The 21,318-nt window shown below is 54.6% G+C and overlaps 7 protein-coding genes across 7 annotated transcripts; 3 read left to right on the top strand and 4 right to left on the bottom strand.

Moving 5' to 3' along the window:
- Positions 1–560: 560 nt before the first annotated feature.
- Positions 561–2,299, top strand: J7T55_004740 (tyrosyl-DNA phosphodiesterase; the record flags this gene model as incomplete). The annotated part of the gene is made up of 2 exons (XM_053130461.1): positions 561–1,028; positions 1,127–2,299. The coding sequence occupies 2 exons, from the start codon at positions 561–563 to the stop codon at positions 2,297–2,299; spliced, it is 1,641 nt and encodes a 546-aa protein (XP_052991167.1).
- A 269-nt stretch (positions 2,300–2,568) lies between these two features.
- J7T55_004739 (cyl binding protein) lies at positions 2,569–3,060 on the bottom strand (the record flags this gene model as incomplete). The annotated part of the gene is made up of 3 exons (XM_053130460.1): positions 2,569–2,718; positions 2,837–2,904; positions 2,976–3,060. 3 exons carry the CDS (start codon positions 3,058–3,060, stop codon positions 2,569–2,571), a joined length of 303 nt encoding a protein of 100 aa, XP_052991166.1.
- A 2,363-nt stretch (positions 3,061–5,423) lies between these two features.
- Positions 5,424–6,754, top strand: J7T55_004738 (fad binding protein; the record flags this gene model as incomplete). The annotated part of the gene is made up of 3 exons (XM_053130459.1): positions 5,424–5,531; positions 5,681–6,466; positions 6,533–6,754. The coding sequence occupies 3 exons, from the start codon at positions 5,424–5,426 to the stop codon at positions 6,752–6,754; spliced, it is 1,116 nt and encodes a 371-aa protein (XP_052991165.1).
- A 189-nt stretch (positions 6,755–6,943) lies between these two features.
- On the bottom strand, positions 6,944–13,640 carry J7T55_004737 (uncharacterized protein; the record flags this gene model as incomplete). Its single annotated transcript, XM_053130458.1, has 6 exons — positions 6,944–7,668; positions 7,748–7,982; positions 8,044–8,466; positions 9,179–9,234; positions 9,305–12,950; positions 13,077–13,640. 6 exons carry the CDS (start codon positions 13,638–13,640, stop codon positions 6,944–6,946), a joined length of 5,649 nt encoding a protein of 1,882 aa, XP_052991164.1.
- Positions 13,641–15,104: 1,464 nt separating this feature from the next.
- J7T55_004736 (dual specificity phosphatase) lies at positions 15,105–16,112 on the bottom strand (the record flags this gene model as incomplete). Its single annotated transcript, XM_053130457.1, has 1 exon — positions 15,105–16,112. One exon carries the CDS (start codon positions 16,110–16,112, stop codon positions 15,105–15,107), a length of 1,008 nt encoding a protein of 335 aa, XP_052991163.1.
- A 738-nt stretch (positions 16,113–16,850) lies between these two features.
- Positions 16,851–18,152, bottom strand: J7T55_004735 (spo7-like protein; the record flags this gene model as incomplete). The annotated part of the gene is made up of 1 exon (XM_053130456.1): positions 16,851–18,152. The coding sequence occupies one exon, from the start codon at positions 18,150–18,152 to the stop codon at positions 16,851–16,853; it is 1,302 nt and encodes a 433-aa protein (XP_052991162.1).
- Positions 18,153–19,203: 1,051 nt separating this feature from the next.
- J7T55_004734 (uncharacterized protein) lies at positions 19,204–20,853 on the top strand (the record flags this gene model as incomplete). Its single annotated transcript, XM_053130454.1, has 2 exons — positions 19,204–19,413; positions 19,501–20,853. The coding sequence occupies 2 exons, from the start codon at positions 19,204–19,206 to the stop codon at positions 20,851–20,853; spliced, it is 1,563 nt and encodes a 520-aa protein (XP_052991161.1).
- Positions 20,854–21,318: the final 465 nt, after the last annotated feature.

The raw sequence follows: 21,318 nt of genomic DNA, 5'->3' as shown, positions 1-21,318 counted from the left end.
AAGCGCCGTCTCGACTCTTGACTGCGTGCGTACTCACCTGCCAGCCTGCCAAGAGAAAGACTGGCAGCCAACGGTGATTGGACAGTGCATTCATGGGCTGGGCTGGGCCAGCCTGGCTCCAGGCCGTCCAGGACCCTGGTGGGTAGAAGCTACTAAAATCGGGGCAGGACCCGTAACCCACCCCTAGGTCCATAACACCATGCCATACAGCGAGCCATACAGCCATACGTGCCATAACAGACTGGCCGCCCAGGTGGGAAGAGCGACCTTCATCTAGGTAGTCTAAGTGAGCTTCCGTGTGAGACATATGTTGATTCCCACTGCCAATTTCAGTCTCTGAAGGAACATCTCGCTCATGTGCCGGCCGTGGATACCTGCTCAGTCAAGAGGAAGCTCTGGACGCCTCATCATCCAAATCTGTGCCGCCCATCTGTGACCATTCCCTGGTGACGGCCGCCTCCAGTCCCGATACGAGCTGGACAAACACGAGAACAAGGAGACCGCTCCGAATACCCCCTCCAGAAATAAATGACCATTCAATGAAGCTGTAGAGAGAAACTATGGAGCCGCTTCCCAAGAGACGCCGCCTGAGTGCTGAGAAAGACGACACGGGCCTTGCAAAAACACTAGGTCAATTGACTCCTCGTTCGCTCAGCCATCCCGTCAGTCCTCCCAGGAAGCGAAGTCGGCCTCAAGCAACGCATGCTGAGGGCAATGGGGAGCAACCCCAGGCTACGTCTGCAATTTCCGAAGGTGCAGACGCCCTATCACCAAGAGCCAATGAGACTTTCACTTCACCCTTCCAGCTCACATGGATTCGAGACCTTCCTGAAGCTGCCAACACTGACGCCGTCACCTTGCGAGACATCCTCGGTGATCCCTTGATCGCAGAATGCTGGGAGTTCAATTACTTGCATGACATTGATTTCCTGATATCTCATTTTGATGAGGACATCAGACACTTGGTACAAGTCCACGTTATCCACGGCTTCTGGAAGAAAGAGGACTCAAGCCGTCTGATGCTCCAGGTCAGTACATCCGTTCTTAAAATCACTTGTCAATAGTCTCGACGGCATCCCACCGTGATCCATGATTCTGGAATCACTCTTGCTGACAGAATCCACAGGAGCAAGCTAAGAGGCACAAGAATGTGACGCTCCATTGTGCTTTCATGCCTGAGATGTTTGGCACACATCATTCTAAAATGCTAATTCTCATCCGCCATGACGATACGGCTCAAGTCATCATCCATACGGCAAACATGATAGCGAGGGACTGGACTAACATGACCCAAGCGCTCTGGCGAAGCCCACTGCTACCACTCCTTAAAGAACCACTGGCTGGTAGTACGGAAGGCACTCTGGCCACAATCGGGAGCGGCGAAAAGTTCAAGGTTGATTTACTCAATTACCTGAGAGCATACGACCAGAGGAGGACCGTCTGCAAGACGTTAGTTGACGAACTTGAAAGATACAATTTTTCTGCAATCAGGGCTGCCATGATCGCATCTGTCCCCGGCCGCCACCTTATCCATGACGAATCTGAGACGAGATGGGGCTGGGCGGGCTTGAAGCAGACACTGAAAAACGTGCCAGTGCAAGAAGGTGATTCTGATATTGTCGTTCAGATCTCGAGCATTGCCACTCTAGGACCTACCGACAACTGGATTCGTCGAACCCTGTTTGACTCACTCCAGGCCGCGAGGAATGCCACGCAGAAGTCGCCCAGCTTCAAGGTCGTGTTCCCTACTCCTGATGAGATCCGGCGAAGCCTTGATGGGTACGAGAGTGGAGGCTCCATACACACGAAAATCCAGTCAGCCCAGCAGGCCAAGCAGCTTCTGTACTTGAAGCCATTGTTTTGCCACTGGGCGAATGACGCCCCGCGTGGACGAGATCTCGAACCCAGCTGCTCACATAAGGAAGCAGGTCGCAAGCGAGCCGCGCCCCACATCAAGACCTACATTCGCTACGGTGAGAAATCAATCGACTGGGCGTTGACCACGTCGGTGAACCTCTCCAAACAAGCCTGGGGAGAAGCAGCCAACTCGTCTGGGGAGGTGCGGATAGCGTCGTGGGAGATTGGCGTCCTGGTCTGGCCAGCGCTCTTTTCTGAAAAGGCGAGGATGGTCGGCACATTCCAGAAGGATACCCCAGAGGAGAGCTCGGAGGCAGCGATCGTGGGCCTGCGTATCCCGTATAATCATCCTTTGCAGGCGTATGGTGCAGATGAGAAACCATGGGTCGCTACGGCAAGCTACCATGAACCTGACTGGAATGGCCGGGCGTGGCTGCAATAGTGGTTGAGTTTTGGGCGCCTCACAACCTTCCAACGTTGGAGGATACGCAAGATTGCTTGAAGAATAATTAAATCTCTACTGGCAAATGAACTCACGACAGATTCTTGCTTTCGAGCAGCTCTTTGGCCGTATTCGTGTCTACCTAGTCAGGTCGTCTTTCCGCCTGTCTATCTGGCAGTGTACGCTTGCATGTGTGCGTGCGTGTATATATGTCTGTGTTTCTTCCTCGCGTGCGACCTCGTATCATCCACTCCACCCAAAGTCCTCGCTTAGTTGCCAACGGCCTCGGGCTGCTTGTTCTCGTCGTATCCGTACTGGGTCTTGAGCTTCTCGACGAGCGCGACGTACTGCTCCTTGGCCTGGTCCGCGGTGACGCCCTCGTCGACCTTCTTCTGCCATGCGTTCTTCTTTGCCTTGCCCTGTACGCCGGGGGGAAACAAATGATGTCAGCGGGTGTGAACGACCTTGGCTGGGCGGAACTACAGCTCGTCCGGCGGTCTTGCGACCAGCAAGGGGGTAAGTAGACTGGGAGCATACCTTCAGGTCGAACATGCCGGGCGCAGGGGCGCTGGCGATGTCCTCGCCGTTGGCGATCTTGAAGAGGGCTGCGCTGCTGTCAGTAAAAGGGCCAGGAGTGGGATGGTCCCACTCTCGTGGTCGCGCCGAGGGGCCGTACCGTAAAGGTCCAGCAGCTCCTCGTTGGAGGGCTTGGAGGTGAGCTTCTTGGAGTCGGCAACGGCCTTGTCGAAAGCTGCAGACATCTTGGGTGGTTTGTTGGTGGTGTATGGAGAGCAAAAGTGGTGGTCTTTGGTAAGATTCAGAAGAGTGACTGATGAAGTTTATTCTTCGTACTGAACTTGGCCGAGATGTTGAGAGATGCGGGAGGGCCGACGTCCAAGTTGTTGAGAGCTCTACTGCCGTGTGTGATAGGATCCGGGGGGGCAGTTGGCGGGGCATTGATCACCTGGGCTTCCAGCCTGCTGGGCAGGGCGGGCGGAGGGAGGGGTCCAACGTCGTGGTTTGCACGTCATTGGGCCTGACTTGCGGAGGCAGGTCCCACTCGCGGCGCTCCAGGTGCCCGCCCTGAGCCTCGGCAGCCTCCTTCTCTCCTGGACAGCAGCCTCACATGATATTTACGATGCCTCCGTCTTCATTCTGTTTTATTGTTATTATCAGAACACCCTATCTTGACTTTAATCAGGGGGACATGACCACGTATGCCCCCATTTCCAGGCCCTCATCATGATCTTATTGCCCATTTCCAGGCAGTCCCAAAGGTGCCGCCATCCTCTTCTTCCCCGTCCATTCTCGATATCCCCTTACCCGGTGTAAGTCAGGGGAACCCTTTTGTATGTATCGCATGCATACGAGCCATATGTGAGGTGTGCACAATTTTGCAGCATACATGATGAGTTATGCTTCTTGCCAGACAGCGCATAGTGCCCCCAAAGCTGGTTCATATCCCAACTATCGCGAATAATTCTCGCAGGACGTGTCTGGTCACTTCTTGGGCAAACATTCTGGGGCATCACCTAGTATGACACCGCCCAGCTCGCCCAGCCACATCGGCCTTTGTACAGCAATGCTGTTCGCAGTGCATGACATGTTGCCGTCAGCCGAGTCCGTAACCTTGAGGCTGGTGCTTTGAGAGAATTCGGGCCTTCCTCAAGCAACCGGAAGTTGAGAAGCATCAGGATGTTTTTCCATCGCGAATTTCAAAAGCACTAGTCGACCGCTCCCCTTGAGTGGCATCACAAGTAAGCAGCATGCGGGATGCTTTCGGTCATATTCTCAGCATGATCTTCTGCCATGTTGCCACGCTCTCATTGGCCCCTTGCGAGGAAAGATGTTGTGAGACTGGACGGGGCTAGTGAGCGCCCATCGTAAATCGTTCTCATTTATCCAAGGTCAGTGAGGCCGATCCTTAAGGCCAGCGGTCTGCTCGTTATTGTTGACAGAATCGACGTGCATGTTGATGGACCTGTTCCTGGGCTCGGGCAGTGGAAAGGCGGCTCCGTGTTGCGCCAGTACTGGGTAAGAATAGGGACGGTGAGGTTTGAGTTCCAGACATGGGGCTCTGGCCTGAAGGGTTTGAGCAAGCTCCATAATCAAGAACATATTCCATGATATCTTATGTTCTGCCTTGATACGCTTCCAGAATGCTACCTACCCAGGCTCTCTATGGGGTCATTTCTTGGTTGGGAAGGCTGAAGGAGGGTACTCAATATCGAGACCCATTGTATCGGATTACGTGCCGTGGGACCCTTTTTTATATCCAATAGTGTGGTCTCCAGCCGTTCATTCTGATACCGTCTGCTGTGCCCTTGCAAGCGACTGCACACGTCCGGTTTGATAGTCGCTAGTAAGATGGGGTTGTCCCGGTCGCGTTTCGGGACCGAGCCGGCGGCTTAACTGGGATCTGCATCCAACCTGCAGGATTACAGCCACCAATATCTGGACAAGACCAGACTAATTGGTTCCTGGTGCAGCAAGTGTGACAATAAAGTTCAGCAGGTGCTCTGAGCTTGACGAAATATCACGAATAACCTCTCTAAAAACTGCTTTTGTGCCCCTGTTCCTATGACCCTGGCGCCCTCAGGAATGAGTCGAGAAGCTCGCTACTCTCAGCAGCTAGGCAGGTCTGTGAGCTGGGGACCACCGGCTGGCTGTTAATCGAAAACCCCCGCCTGTTGCTAGCCTACTGTCTGAGCAACGTCGCCAGCCCGAGGTCGAGCTTGAGCTCGTCCCCTTCGTCCACTGATTCATCAGCCATCACAGCCGCAGGACAACTCTACTGTTCCTATTCTGCCCCAATCAGTACCGCTGTTGCATTCTGGTCCCATTTGTCATCCTACATTCATGGATTCGTCCCATCTAAGCACGGACAAATATGGAAATGGCAGGGTGCAGGTACACCACTACCGGAATGTTTCCACATGAGCTTCCCCAACACATCTCCGGCGTTTGAGTCTCACGTCCGGACCCGTTTCTTTTCTGTGCTGCCTCTCTGTTTAACTTTCCATATCTTCGATTGACTTCAAGTAACACACTGAAGATCTTTCTGGGTTTCTCTACCGTCCAAACCAGCCAAATTCGAGTGAAAGGCTCAACTTAACTGCCCAACATGGCCAAGACAGTCGTGATCCTGGGAGGATCGTATGCCGGGCTTCATGTTGCTCATTATCTGCTCAAGCAGAAGATTCCTGACGTTAAGGTCATCCTTGTGTCGAAGGTATGATAATCTGCGATACTTTCCTGTGTGTGCAGAACCAGATACACACTACACAGATGCTATCCTGAGCTCGAAGGCGCAACCTCTGAGCAGCTTCATACAGACCTGTTCCGGGGCTCTTTTGACTGACAGACAACACATGCAAACAGAGCTCGCACTTCTACTGGAACATGGCGTCCGTCCGCGCTATCGTCCCAGACCAAATCACAGATGAGCAGCTCTTCCAGCCACTCTCCGCCGCGCTCGAGCGATATCCCAAGGATAGCTACGAGATCATCGTGGGCGCAGCCGGCAAGGTCGACACCAGCTCCAAGACCGTCCTCGTGTCGCTCCCGGGCTCGTCGCGGTCTCTGAACTACGACCAGCTCGTGGTCGCGACCGGCTCGCGGTCCACGACTTCCAGCGTGCCCTGGAAAATACTGGACAGCTACGACGAGACGGTGTCGAACCTGGACGCGACCCGGGATCGCGTCAAGGAGGCGAAGCACATCGTCGTGGCCGGCGCCGGCGCGACCGGCGTCGAGGTCGCGGGCGAGCTCGGGTGCGAGTACGGCAAGAACAAGGAGATCCACCTGCTCTCGGGCAGCTCGTCGCTCCTCGACGGCGACTCGGTCGGCCCGGCCGCGCTGGCGGAGCTCAAGAAGCTGCACGTCAGCGTCAAGTTCGACGCGCGCGTCACCGGCAGCAAGGAGCTTCCCAACGGCAAGACCGAGGTCTCCCTGCAGAGCGGCGAGACCATCACCACGGACCTCTACCTGCCGACGATAGGCATGCGCGCCAACAGCGAGATGATGGACCAGCAGTACCTGACGGACAAGGGGTACGTGAGCGTGGATGAGCAGTACCGGGTGAAGGGCCTGGAGAAGGAGGGGGTCTGGGCGCTGGGCGACGTCGTGAGCAAGCCAAGGGGCGGCTTCCTCTTCACACAGAAACAGGTGAGTTCTATTTGAGATCGCTCGTCCGCTCGAATGGGTCGTGACTGATACTGAATCCATACATAGGCGGCAGGCGTGGGCAAGAATGTTGAGCTCGCTCTTCAAAGCAAGGAGCCGCAGGTTGTGAAGCTGATGCCCGTAGACATCATGGCGTGCGCCGTTGGCAGGAACAGGGGCGCTGGAAGGATGGGCCCTGTCAAGATGCTTTCTGTCATGGTGTGGTTGGCAAAAGGCAAGACATTAGGCATCCAACGAATGCCTGGTTATATCAACGGTAGCGTCGCTTAAGGGAGTTTTATGTTTGTGAGGATTATAATCTTTTTGTCTGTGATGCACTGGGGATCATTTGGTAAGCTGATATTTGAAGGACGCTGTATGCTCCTTCTTTACATAATAATTGCCGTGCGGCTATAAATGAAGTCTCTACAACTTCTCCTGCTTCTTATAGGCATGTTGGAAGACGCTGTCCGCCTGTGATTATCGGTTTGCCTTCTCGTCCTCAATCTCCCGCCGCAGCTGCTCCAGCACCTGTTCTCTCGACCGTAGGTGTGATTCCAGACCCTCAACCTGTTCCTTCACTGTCTGCAGGTCGTCCTGGATTCCTTTCAGACTGCCGCCACCGCCTCCTTTGCCGCCTCCTTCCTCGAGATCCCGCAGCTGTTTCCGTTTGTACTCCAGCAGCTGCTCCAGCTCCCTCTTCACCAGCGCAGGTTTGCTCTCTCTCTTCCCGCTAGACCTTATCTCAGCCGACGATTCGACTTTCTCGATCTTGGCCTCTAGATCCGCCAGCTGCTTCTTCAGCCTGACCTCCTCCCAGTCGTCGGTCTTTTCGGTCGAGAAGTCCGTGCCAGAGCTCTTGAACCCACTGCGACCGAGCCGCGTCAGGTATTGGTCGCCAAACTTAGCCTTGCGGCCTGTGGCTGTCTCATTGTCGGCCTTGACGGCCCATCGGCTCTGTGCGGCAGTGCGCTGATTATCGATCTGGTAGTCGATCTGGTTGCGCTCGAAGGATGCGCGCAGGGATGCGGGGACTGTTCGCGGGATTCGGTAGCCCTCGTGGCGGTAGTTGAGCATGTGCAGGAAGGCTACGCATGCATCTTTGTTGACGGAAGAAGCAGCGGAGGGATTTATTAGGTTCCACGCTGAGCGAATATCGGTATCGGGGACGTCGAGGCTTTCGTAGAGGTCTTGCAAGGCGCCGACTGTTGGAAAGCAAATACTGAATTAGTATCCTTGCTCCGTGTTTGCCTAGAAGTAGGATAGATTTTCATGGTTGCTCACAGGATATCTCCCCTCGCATGTCCCGGTTCTCCTGGTATATCTGCTCATACTTAGCCTTGTCCGCTGGGCCAATGTACCAATCGAAGCCATCCTTAAGGCCTAGCTCGTCCGGATCGTCGTCGACTTGTTCAAACTGGGCTGCTTTCCCTGTGAGGGCACGGTTGGCTTGGACGAGGTGTGCTTTCGACTCAGGAACCATCCAATCTGGTAGTGTGGCGGGGACGTCCATATATTCCTAATAGTACTGTCAGCAAGCCCGGGTTGCCCCAATGTCCGCTCCTGGGCCCTGAACGCACGCCGTTAAGAATATCGAAGATCAGCCGCATGCCGACGCAGAACTCCTCAAAGTCCAGGTTGCCATCGTTATCGACATCCGCAAGGTCCCACACCCGCTCTAGCTGCGCGTCATTGAGGCCGCTGTTCTTGAGAACGGGCGCTGCTTGCTCTCCTGTGAGGAATTGGCCGCCGCCAGTCCGTGCTGAGAAGATATTCCAATATGTTTCGATTTCCTGAGCTTCTATGCGGGGTGCCATGATCGGGGGCCAGTCGCCGGAGCGTGTGGATGGTCCGGGGTTTGGTGGTGGTTCGGGTGTCCGTTCGGCAGAGTCGTGAAGTCTCTCGATGGGTTTCGCCAAGTACGTTAGGGAGTGGGATGGAGTACCGAAAGCCGCGGAGGTATGAGAGCACTTGATCTGATAATGGGTCGGTATTGATGGCCTCTAACAAAGTGAGGTCTGGATATCGAAGGGAACTGCTTCGGTTCAGGGGAGAATGATGCTATTACATTGGGTACAGCGGGCACAGGGCACAGGGCAAGCTTGGGAGCATAAGTGGATGCAGTCACTCATTGCATCAAGTGGGTAAGGGTCTGTGCACGGCGGCAGGGGGTAGGGAGATGCCAACAGCATCGAGCTTCTACGACCTCCCCTGCCCGTGTCACCACTGACAATCAGTACACCAATAGACATATCAAGCTACTCATGGCTTCCAAGATGTTGTGTATGTCATAATGCATTGCATTTTGTCTTCTTTCTGCTCAGAATAAACTCTTGTCTTTCAATGATGAATCTTTTGTCACCCTGTCCTGTCTCGTTGTCGGCAGAGAAGATTGCTTTTGCTTCAATGATTCCTTGAGATCTTCAAGGCTGTCTCATCCAAACTGCCATTCAAGAAAATTCGCGGACTCTAGTCCAACTATCTTCCAGACTTTCAGCCTACCTCAATTGGGTAAAAAAAAAAATCTCTCTTCCTGATGCCTTGACCTGAAAGAGGCCATGGTGATGAAATGTGCATCTTCCAAGAGCAGTGCACCCGTGGCAATGCCTTGAAAGCCTGGTGACGAGGAAAGCATCCGGGACAAGGGCGACTTCTCAAGAGAAGCCAATCACTCTACCGGAATAGGTATTATTGACTTGTGACAGCGACCCATACCAATCTCTCCATTGTGGCCAGCCCGCCCTCACCAGTCATGGAAACACGGCGAGGATCTTAGGCGAGAAGTCAAGACGTGCGTGAGTGTTTCTAGTGGATTTGTGACCTTGGTTTAACGCTTCTTACTAGGGCTAGCAGACAACTTGTTAATCTTGCGCGCCGCCGCCATCGCACGCTCTTGGAGCTGCGGGTCAACCTGCTCACTGATCCTTGCGAATTGGCTGAACGAGACGTCGAATGGTCCATCACCGCCAAACACCGGTTTGACTGAGAAATTAGCCGTGTCTGACTGAGTCTCCTGCGTATCAGTGGCCCATTGGTTGATTGCCAACTCCTTCCAACTTCGTGCCTCTCTCGGGGGAGCCAGAGGGCTCTCAGAGGCCTTCAATCTCTTTGCAGCGGGCTGTTGACCAGGAGCAAACGGTGCTTCGGCACAGCGCTTTGCTGGCAGAGGAGAAGCTGTGTTGAATTGTTGGTGCGCAGGAGATGCGTCACCGTGTCGCCACATTGGCCGTGACTCCGTGCCCTGGGGATCATGAAAGACGTCAGTGGGCATAGCAGGGTGCAGCATCTGTTGGGGGACTGAATGAAGAGTATCCTGCTGCATCTTCGCGACAGGGTAAGGCCTGGATGGCTGCCGTTGGAAGCTTCTGTATGGCGACACAGGCCCGTAAGCCATGGCGAACTCTGAGCTCACCTCCGTCATCGGAGGAGGAACGCTGTTTCCTGAACGCCGCGTTCCACCTTTGTACGGCGACACCGAATGTGGTCGCTGAGACACAGTTGGTGACTCTCTAAGTACCATGCTTGGCGGAACATTTGGCCGGAAGCCCAACATGCTTTGATGATCGGTATTGCCTCGACTAGAACTGCCTACGACACTTGAATCGCGTTGCGCCAGAGAGTCCCGAGTTCCGGTGAAAGGGATGCGCGAGAAGTCTATTGACGCAGTTTTGCTCGAGTCGCTTGCTTGGGACGCTGACGAAGTCCTCCGCATACCAGGAGAGCCACCAAAGCTAGGATGATGATGGGCAATCTGCGGCATCAGTGACATGCGATCAAAGTTCACTGGAAACAGTCCTTCTTGCGCCATTTGGGTCTTTGGGCCCGAAACAGGAAACCCCGCAACTGATCCCAACACAGGTGTCATCGGCGCTCCTGGAAAGTAAGGCCGGTCCGTTGGTGTGTATGTTGGTGAAAGACGTGGGGCAAACGGTACGTTGAGATACCTGGAGTCTCCAGCACCAGATTTGAAATTGGGAGGAACCAAGCGCCGACCACCATCATTTTGCTTCTCAGCAAGCTTCGGAGTCGCTCCGTGACTTATACCACTGACGGGCTGAACGTTTGTAACCCCGAGTTGGCCTCCTGGCTGTCTCCCGCCCTGAACAGCATTATCAACGGGTCTGCCTGCCTTGACTCCCACGAGGTTATCCTTTCCAACACCTTGGGAAGAGCCGGAATACTTGTGGCTGCCGGCGGTTGGGGAGTCAGTGGAAGCGCTCTGCATGGGCCCGGCTATAGGAACGCTGCCGGCCAAGACACTCTCGTCGGACTGTTTAGTTGGCGTACTGGTGGCACCAGCAACAGGCTCCTTGCGCCTGGGAGTAGGAGTGTCGTCTTTCTTTCGGTACGTTCTTCGCTTCTTGATTGGAGTAGAAGTCGCAGGCACTCCAAGATTGGCCTGGCCAGCGCCTCGCTTCTTGCCAGTAGCGGTGTTGCCCTTCTTGGGCTTCTTCTTTTTCGGTGCGTCGCCGTAATCGCTGTCCGCTGGATCCTCCTTCTCGGGTGGGAACTGATCAAGATCCGAATCGTCTTCGTCGGTCGAAACATGAGTCGTGGCGGCAAGCTGCTTCTGCTTGACCCCAGATGTTACATTATGGGGGACTGGGGCAGCTGAAGTCGTAGTACTTGGAGTCGAGGCAGTGGCAAGACTCTTGCTCGCCCCTTCAGCCTCAGCTGCCATCCTGTCTGCTTTCGCCTTGTCCACAAGGACTCGCGCCGCCCTTTCTGGGTGCTTATCCAGGATCGCTTTTGTGATATCCTTGCAACCTCGTTGCCTCTTGAGACAGCTGCTACAAGGCCGATCTCCGTCGCACCGAGACTTGGTTTGGAAGCAGGTATAGCACTTAGGGAATGTTTCGACTTCGATCCCGTTCTCGGCGAATTGATCGGTGTCGGCTGGGCCCTGCGCGCTGGACTGCGCCGTGTTGTCTCCCACATCATGTGTCGCCTTCTCTGCCATGGCCTGGTCTGCAGGTTTCGAAGGGACTTCGATGGACTGAGAAACCGTGGGGCTAGCCTTGGAGTTTGAAGCACTCCTAGCTGGAGTCTGTGATGCACGGTCGCTTCTTGCAACATGGTTGCTGTTGCGATCGATGGGGCCCAAGGTGACATTGGGCCCAGTCGCCGGTTGTGCGATGCTGTCGTGAGGCTTAGGGAAAGGCGGAGGAAATGGTGGCGGGACGGACTGGTGTGGAACGAATCCTTCGTTAATGTCGACGTGGCCGACTTCAAGGACCCGGGGGGCAATGCCGTTGTTGAAACGAGGCATAAAGGGGCAAAGTTGCATTGCTGAGCTCATATTGAAAAGGCGAGCGCCATTGTCGCCATAATCACCATGCGTACCGTGGTATGCAACATTCGTGCCAGTCAGAACGGGCTTCACACGCCTTAGGCCACCATACGAGCCTTCGGAGATGTAGTCGAAGAGCCTTTCGCCCGTCTCATTCAGGTTGATACGGCGGCCGTTGATGCGTTCAGCAAAGGCCTTGAATTCCTCAAAGTCATGGTCTACCAGGCTCTGGTTCTGCGCCGAATCCGGTGGAAGGGCTTCCATGAGCCATTCGCGCTGCTTAGGCCCTACACCAAGCTGCGGCACAGGTCCTTGCCAGATAGACTCATTGCCACTGTAGAGTGCCTTTTCTGTGTCCTCGGTCGAGAATACGAAGTCATTGTTCTCGTCAAATATTCCTGGGATCTCACGAAATGTAGTGCCTCTGCCAAACCACTGGCTGAATCGGTCGGCGTACTGCTGGAGGCCGACAAATGTTAGGAAATTGCGGCCACTCGCGATGTCTTCTCTAGAGAAGCTGTCAGTGATGAGTTCCACCAGAGGCGGCCGAACTTGAGTTTCTGGTTGCTCGTCCATCTCTTCATCAGCCGGTAGATCGACCCCTCCTTCAGCGTCAGGCTGAACAACCTCTTTCTCGATGATGACCTGTGCGCCTTCCGCGGAACTCGTCTTTTCGACCTCCGGCTCCTGAAAGAGCTCCATTTCAGGCTCGTTCCACATTTCACAGAGTCCTTCAGGGGCCCCTCCAAAGATTGGCAGGTCGACTCCGCCGTCAATGATCATTTGATCTTCGAGGACTGACAGGTCTACTTCGCTGGCGGGGATCGGTTGATCTCCGATGACGGGCACGTCGAACTTATCGTCGATGATGATTTGATAGGCCTCAGGCCCGAGGACTCGTCGATCGGCTTCATAGTCATTCATGAATTGGGCCGTTTCTGCCTCAGACACTACTTGGTTGACTTTGTCTTGCTCGTCATTGCGTCGGAAGAGGGCGCCAGCAGAATGGGTGGTTTCGCCTTGGTATGAGCCATTCTCCCATATCGTCTTCTCACGCACGTATGTGTTGACAAACTTGATTACCTCGGGGAGGGTGAGACCCAGAAGATTTGCGGCGGTAGTGATTCCGCCTTCGTGGTCGTTGGCTAGGTCGTAGATGATGGCCCACTGGACTTTGTCGCTGAGAGCTGACCAATCCTGGAGTGCCGAAAACATTGTCAGTTTCTTGCCTCGACACACATATAACGCCTCATTATGACATTGAGGAAAGGGTGTGAGGAAGCCAGCCGGATATTCAAAGTGAGAGTTGGTAAGAGTTCTTACCAGGTATTCTGAGGACAGCTGGGGGTGCATCACGATGGAATCGTTGTCACCGTCCATCTGCGGCTCATCGTCTTCCTCCAACTCAGCCAAATTTCGCTCGAATGCCTCGTCGAACGCGTCCCGCTTCTCTACGGAATCCACGATGGGCTGGGACAGGTCAGGACGAACGAAAACAGACTGGCGACGCAGATGAGCGACGGTAGGGCCAGGCGACTCTGCGGCGTGGACGCGGCCTGGCGACGGCATAACGGGCTCGCCAAACGCATCTCTTGGCTCGCCCTGCTCCTGCCACACCTTGTACTGTGCCTCTCCTGGGGAGGCCTGATCTAGCTCGAGCGATTGCCATTGCACGAACTTTGCGCGGTCCTTGTTGAAGATGGGGTCTTGGTGGACGAAGATTGGGCGGCCGGGGTCGATGGGCTCCAGGTCGTCGCGGTAGCGCACCGGCCGTTTGATGCGAGAGGTGTCCCGAAGGGACATTTTTCTTCTGGGCATCGTGCTTGGGTCGAGTGACGATGCCTTGTCGTCGTAGGAGTCGTCTGAGTCCGAGTAGTTGAAAGCCATTTTGAGGGGGTGCCTCGCTTAGTCGGCGACGGGGGAGGTAGATAGGATCGGTAGGTTGTTGGTCTGGTGAAAAGTGGAGGGAGTCACGGCCGCGATCCAAAGCTGTGTGTTCGCGATCCAATGTTGTCAGTTCGCGATCCAAAAGTGTCACATCGCTATTCATCGATATCAGGCCGTGAGGTATGCTGGAAGCTGACCGACGTGAAGATGAGATGATAGATAGTGGGCTCAGCAAACATCAACAGAGCAGCACGAAACCCAGCTGGGAAAACGAGGGCTAGAAACCCCTGCTGTGACCACTTTGGACCAAGAGATCCCTTGATCTGTTCCAAGTGGAAAGCCAAGTACTGAGAGAAAGTTATGTGGAGCTATCGTCGTTGCTGTTTGGTATCAGAACTGAAAGTTTGTTGCAGCCATGTTATGATGGCTGTATTTCAGGCACAGCTTTCATTTGAAGCAAAAGCAGTTACTTTGCAGCAGCTCACTCAAAGGTAAGGAATGCGTTTGCGAACTGCAAGACAGTAAAGTCAGATGCCAGCTCTGTGAATGTGAAGCTGCTTGGAGCTACTTCAGTGAGTCTTGGAAGCAACATCTTTCACCTGTGCCTCTCTTGATAAGAATCTCAAGGAATAAATCTATCAACTTTTACCTGGGGAGGCCTGATATATCTGAATTATGATTGAACAAAGTTGAATTCTCTGTCCTGCCTTTCAGATTAGGTCGTCCTCTCAAGATGTCCTTTCACCATGCAGCCTAGATCACTTTCTTTTCCCTGGGTGCGTTGGCTCCCCCCACCATGTACCTCTGCAGTGTTGCCGTCAGATATTATTTCCTGCTATTTCAACAAAAGTATCTTAAATACATCCAATCGAAGGCCGTATGGCTCATCTCTCCATAGACGGACAAGGGCTGCTTCTAAAGCCGCGGTGTTTACCATACCACTCGAAACAGAAGCCACCAATATGGAACAGATAGATCAAGGCGGATAAGTGGCACCTCTATATGGCGATCACGAAGAGAATGGATCGCGGGTGATTAGAAGGCATGTTCAATTACTTAATCCTAGAAGGGAGGCTACTTGGGACGCAGCCGCCTGACCAGAGATGTCTAGCCGTACTCTGATATCGTGCATTTGATGCATGTCGAACCTCTATTTTGGTTCAGCCCCTATGGGCTTCCACACCTCAACCAGCTCTCTTGACCTTAGAAAGCCCAACCGTCACGCTGCGAGAAGAGGGTATCAGTACCGTTTCCAGCCAACGCCTAACAAACCAAAAACTCCACCATTTGTGATCGAAAGTAAAATCAAGCACACAGCCCTAATCGTGCCTCTCCAACTTTGCAAGACATCCCAGCCTCAACCTCCACGTATGATCTCGGCATGCTCGAGAATATGTCTGGGCCATCGGGAGGTCCAGTAGTATGGCAGATCTGAACAATTGTCCTAGACAATTTACTCTCAGCCTAGCTCTGTCTGTAGGGTGTAAAGGCGGCCCTGTCTTCATAGCGGTCAAGATCCATCGAGAAGTCACCCTGGTAATCCTCCTCGTCCATGGTATCTTCGATGCCTCGTTTCTTGGATGCTTTGATTGGGGCCGCCGCGCCACCAAATACAGGTGGGGATACGGTGGTCTGCTGGTCCGCTGCCCGCAGGTTCCCCGTAGCGACCATTCTCTGCGCCTCGAGGATGTCGCCAAATGACCGCAATAGATGCTTCATTTCTTCATCAAAGGTCACACAGAAGCGCTGTGCAGAAATAAACTGCACCGTATTAACCATATCAGTTTCATAAATAGCCATCATGTAGGCTGCCACCACCACTGCGGAGCGCTCGTTGCCAGTCTCGCAGAACACCAGCACCTTGCCCCTCCTGAACGTGGACGTGTCGATAGCCACATTACCGGCGTCATTAACCGCCTGTAGTTGACTCTTATATACTCGTAGGAGGTGATCGTTGACTTTGGCGATGATGAGAGGTAAGTCGTGGATGAGCTGTGTGCGGCTGGCCACGTCCACATACTCGGCCTGCAAGTTGAGTTCTGCAGAGGCCTTTTCCACGGGGAGGAGGCGCAAGTGTGACATGGAGGCGTCGCGAACGGCGAGGAGCATGGTGATACCTTCCTGTCTGAGGAATTCATGGTTTCGAGTCACGGAGAGGGGGCCCAGATAGAGAAAGTCGAGGATGGGCTGGGCCTTGCGGCGGTCCTCATACTTCCACACATGCTTGTGATTGTCGTTGGCTTGCTGGGACTTCCCGCCCGTGATTATTTGCAAATCATCTGGGGTGAGTTTGCTCGGGTCCACAGACGCGTATGACGGAGTGAGAGCAAGAGGTCCGTTATTTCTCTCGCCTAGCGGGGTAGGAATGTGGATGTATGGTGGGCTAGGAGGCCGGTTGGTGAAGGATGCATTGCGGACGACACCATCAGATAGCGATTTTGGCTGCAGGCTTTGAGCCCCTGAAGACTGCATTATGGGAAGCCTCTCCTCCGATAGAAGAGGATGAGTTGGGTACCGGATGAGTTGAGGACCTGATGAGAAGGACGTGGTGCGGCGGTGTTGTGATGAACTGCGAAATGACAGGTCGTCGGTCTAGCCATCAACAGCAGACAAGCATTTAGATGGATTCTTGTTTGGCTGCTGACTGGTGTGGAACTAGCGTTGTTAGGTGATCACTGGCGCCAGTGGTGAAAAAAGTGATGGACAATGTGAGTGTGTTTGTAAATCGGCTTGTGTGTCGAGATGTCGAGGGATGAGGTGAGAGGTTGAGCAAGTCGAGTGAGTCGTCGGCCGCAGCCAGGCACCTGCACCTGCACCCTGCACCTGCACCTGCCCGTCGAGTTGCATTCCATTAATGTGGGGCGGAGATCAGCCACTGGGTAGGAGGCCCGGGCCATTGGGAGCTTACCAGGGTCCCTTGTGTAAATCCTGAAGAGACCCAAGTGCATTTCATTGTGGAGGCACTGGACTCCTATTCGAATGCAGTGCGCCTGGTATTATGCTTTTATGCTCGAATCATTTGGTACACCAATGCAGTGCAATATGATATTCTGTAGTGGCATCAAGTGGTAACTTAATGGTGAAATACATATTGCTACAGGCAGCCACCTGCAGAGTCCGGGGCATCTAAGTCTACCTTAGTCTACATGACGGCCACGTCTCCTGCACTCCATTTCATCAGTACAGAGTAGCATCTCATGTCCTCTGAGACTAGGCAGGATCCGATTGTGACTTCGCCCGTCGATCACTCCCCGTGCCCGACTCTGTCGGCGTCATCCCGCTAACACTACTTTCTCGAGCCAGTGGTGATAAGAATTCAGGCGTGACAGATCGAGACTCCACTCCCGGCCTCTTCCCCGATTTGGATCCTGGTGACGACAGGGCCTTCTTCCTCTTCTGCGAGGCATCAGAGGATCTCCTGCTGGCATTTCCCTCCTTGACCTCCAACGTTGGTGTCGGGCTCCTGCTGGAATGACCAGACATGCTGCCCCGGCGAACGCTTCCGCTACGTGACCGCTTTCCTTCCCGTTCGACCACGGAGAGCCTGCGGTGATGTGCCTTTTCGAGGTGCGCGAGGTGCGGTTTCTCGACGATAGTGGCTGGCTTCGCCCATGGTGCCCACCACAGCCAGCCAAACTGCTCCTTCCGCAGACGGCGGTCTCTCTCCTGCAGCTTGGCACGGAATAGTGCCCTCCGCTCGTTTTCCCGGTCCCAGTATTCGGTCCTGTACAGCTCCCAGTTCTCGCGAAAGGTAGGCGAGAAGGGTTTGGCTAGTAGCAGGAGCTTCACGTAGTCTCCTCCAGGGGCCAGATCTTCCTCCCGCCCAGCTTTCTCCTCGTCACTGGTCACGGATGGGAGGATCGGGTGCCCTTTGCCCGCGAGGTCCAGCTCCTTGTCCACCTCTCGAAGTATTGTGGGATCGACGAACTGGTACGATGACCCAGCGGTGTGGGAGAACAGACCGTAGGTCAGGAACCACCCCAGCGTGGACAGCGCCTCGGCGTACCATGACCTCTTGACAAGCACGAGCTTGAGATTGAAAGCCCTGATGCCCCGATTGGTGATGGCAAACCACCTCCTGGGCCACCTGACCCCACGCTCCCATATGCCCGTGGCCCAGACGAGGGCAGCAGTGATAACGCCTCCCATAAAGCACAGTTTCTCGATCATCTCAACGCCCCAGTAGACAGAGCCACCGACTCCTCTTCCGTCCTCTCTTGGGGCGAAGAACAAGGCATAGCCGAAGCCAACGGTCCACACGCTGAGTATGGAGAGAAAGAAGGTATGGTGTCGCCTGCGCGCGCGCAGCTCGAGGTACTGTGCTCGCAGCGAGGCCTCGAGGATGAGAAGGTTGAGGTAGATCATGGACGGAGAGGACGGCGCATGGCTGAGAGGGTCGCCGGGCTTGCCACTCGAGGGGGTAACGCCGGAGGTGCTGGCGACCTTCTCGGCAGCCTTCTCGGCGGGCGGGGCGGCGGTGCCCTTGACTATCGAGTCGAGGTCGTCAGGCATGGCTGCGATTGTCGACTGCGACTGCGGTGGGACGAGGTGGCGGCAGCGATGTGTCGCAAAGGAAGGGGGGCGAGGCGGTCAGGCTGGGGACAGCTAGCCTGGACATTCGATTGTATATTCGTAGGCTATGCCTGTGCCGTGCACGAAGGGCACTTAGCTGGGCTCTCGTTGAGCTGAGCTGTTTGCAGGGTGGCTCTCTTCGGTGGAGCTGTGGTGTTGGTTGGTCATAAAATGGCACGGCACTCACGCGCAGCACTACATCAACAACTGGAGAAGTGGGATGGCATTGGCATGCGCATGGCATGGCATCGCCCCAGCCCAACAACGGATAGAACCGAGCTTCGACCTGTCAGGTGGGCCTTGGCTTGGGCTGTTTGGGTGGCCGCTCCCTGCCCCAAGCTCCCCTCTCAGTGCCTAGGCCCATGCAGCTGTGTTGGTTGGTCTTAGCCCCCCCCTTCCCCCCCAGGGGTCGACTGCGTCATCGGTGATCGCCTGGTGCACACAAATACGATCTGGAGTTAGCGGAAACAAGACGCCGGAGAGATGTCTTAGGATAGTCGGACTACGGGCGGATTCTGAAGGCCGACGCAGCAATTTCACGCCTCAATGGACGCACGACATGACGGCCATTGGTCAAGGCGTAAATGATCTATCTTCGGACTCGCATACTGTTCTAGGCCTTGTCGCTATTCCGCAGGCTTTCGCAGGCTTTTGGTGGTGCCTGCACGCCTGAGGCCCGTTGTTGATCCTTAACTCCGTCCCGGTGCAGACGTGATGCCGCAATCGATGCGAAGGGACAGATCGCTGACGACGTTTCAAACATTGGCAGTACTTCAAGTTATTAATATGAAGAGGTCGGCCCTTTCTCTTTAGGAGAGAAGAGGAAGACATGTTGGTCACTAGAGTTCACCCTCCTATATCCATATCCACATACAGATCTATTGTATCCCAAAGATCGATTGCGACGAGACTCCCGTTCGCATCCCACCTTGCCCGCTGCAGTAACAGGAACACCGCTTCTCCGCCACGCCGCAGCGTTAGTCTCGCAACCATGTCTACCGCCGCCACACTTCCTCAACAACCTCAACATTTCCCACAACCTGAAGCCGCCCCCACTCCCACATCCATTCATCCCTCTGATTCCGAAACACCCTCGTCCTCTAGGGACTCCTCAAGGTCTAGGAAACAAAAGCAACAGACTGGTTTGCAACGAATGTCGACATTCTTTCCCTTGGGTTACAAAGAGGCCGCCTATCAATGGGTATGTTGTGTCCCATCTGCCCTTCTGCCCGTCTTGGGTTGAGGACCACCACATTACCAAATACTGACCGTAACCGCTTCGAACCAGTGGACAAACCTCTCTCCTGCCGCGTCTGAACGCAATGTCCTGAATTATGTCCCTTATCTCAGGGAGGCCATCGCCGACTCCGTCTCTAATAATAACCCCCAGGGTGTCATCTCCAAGTCCGATCCCTATGGCCCTCGGATATGGCGCTCCACCATGGTCGCCCTGTCTGGCAAGAACAGGATTTTGAACGAGTACTCGGTCGAACGCGTCGATGAGTCCCCAGACGAGACACTCGTCATGCTCCACGGCTACGGCGCTGGCTTGGGCTTCTTCTACCAGAACTTTGAGCCTGTTACAAGGGTGAAAGGGTGGCGATTGTACGCTCTGGACATGCTAGGCATGGGCAATTCATCGCGACCTGCTTTCAGAATCAAGGCGAAGGACCCCGCGGAAAAGATCCAGGAGGCCGAGGGCTTCTTTGTCGACGCGCTCGAGGAATGGCGGAAGATTCGCAAAATCGAGAAATTCACGCTCTTGGGCCATTCCCTCGGAGGCTATCTCGCTACGGCATATGCGCTCAAATATCCTGGTCATCTGAACAAGCTCATTCTAGCTTCGCCCGTCGGGATCCCCGAGGACCCCCATGCGACAAACGCTGAACTGCCCGAACCTCAAGACTCAACAATGGCGCAAGAATTCACCCAGAGCCAGGAGAGCATCGTCCAGCAGGATAGCAATGCCGGGACTACAGATGTGCGCGTCGGCAACAACAAAATGAAGCAGGCCCCCAAGGCTCCACGCAGGCAACTCCCTGGCTGGCTTGTCTGGCTTTGGGACACCAACGCCGTTTCGCCTTTCAGTATTGTTCGCTTGGGCGGTCCCCTTGGCCCGCGCTTCGTGTCCGGCTGGACATCACGTCGTTTCAACCACCTGCCGCCTGACGAGGCCACCGCGCTCCACGAGTACTCGTACAACCTGTTCCGGCAAAAGGGCAGCGGTGAATTTGCCCTGACATACATCCTCGCGCCTGGAGCTTACGCGCGAAACCCACTCATCAACCGCATAGATGAGGTTGGTCGTCAGGTCCTCAAACCTGCTGCGGACGGCCAGCCAGAGAAGCGCGAGACCGGCTTTCCCATCATCTTGATGTACGGAGACGGGGACTGGATGGATGTCGCTGGTGGATTTGCTGCGGAGGAGAAGATCAAGGCGCGAGCTGAGAAGGCCTTGATGGAGGGCACCGAGCAGGAGAGGAGAGATGAGAACGGAAGTGCGAGGACAATCGTCGTTCGAAAAGCCGGTCATCACTTGTACTTGGATAACCCGGATGAGTTCAACAAGTACATTGTGAAAGAGCTGGAAGAGACGAGGGATTACAACCGAAGGAGGAAGTCACAGGGTCTGTCCGTCTAGACAGAAGTAGGCCCGTGTTACATTTCAAGGGGGCGCGTGGTTGTTCGTTGGAAGGAGAGGAGAAGAGTGTCCTCCGCACATTTGCATTGGCTAGGCGTTAGGACTCGTGATGTTTGAAGACGACATACAAGGTAGAGAGTAATTGCTCACCGGGTCAAGGCCGGCGAGCCAGGATCGACCAAACACCTAGACACGGCGAGAAGGCAGCTTGCGCTGCGCTGTGTAAGGAAAGCTCGCAGTATAGAAATGCTTCCCTAGAGTGCTACACCATAAGCTGTAAAGCAACTTTAATTCCAGATATCGAGAACTCTCAAACGGTCCACTCAAGATCCTTTGTCCAAGTGCTATGGCACACTGCCTCCTTCGTTTACTCTGCTGATCAGGGCCGTGTTCTACCACATTGACTTTTAAGTGCCACTGCAGCAGGTTCAACAGTGCAGCGGCACGAGGCTGGATGCCGCGTCG

This window comes from Diaporthe amygdali, assembly GCF_026229845.1.
Source record: "Diaporthe amygdali strain CAA958 chromosome Unknown NODE_23_length_778278_cov_65_433824, whole genome shotgun sequence".
In the NCBI taxonomy this organism is placed as follows: domain Eukaryota; kingdom Fungi; phylum Ascomycota; class Sordariomycetes; order Diaporthales; family Diaporthaceae; genus Diaporthe; species Diaporthe amygdali.
The sequence above is the reverse complement of the archived record's forward strand: the minus strand, read 5'-3'. Positions and strand labels throughout refer to the sequence as shown.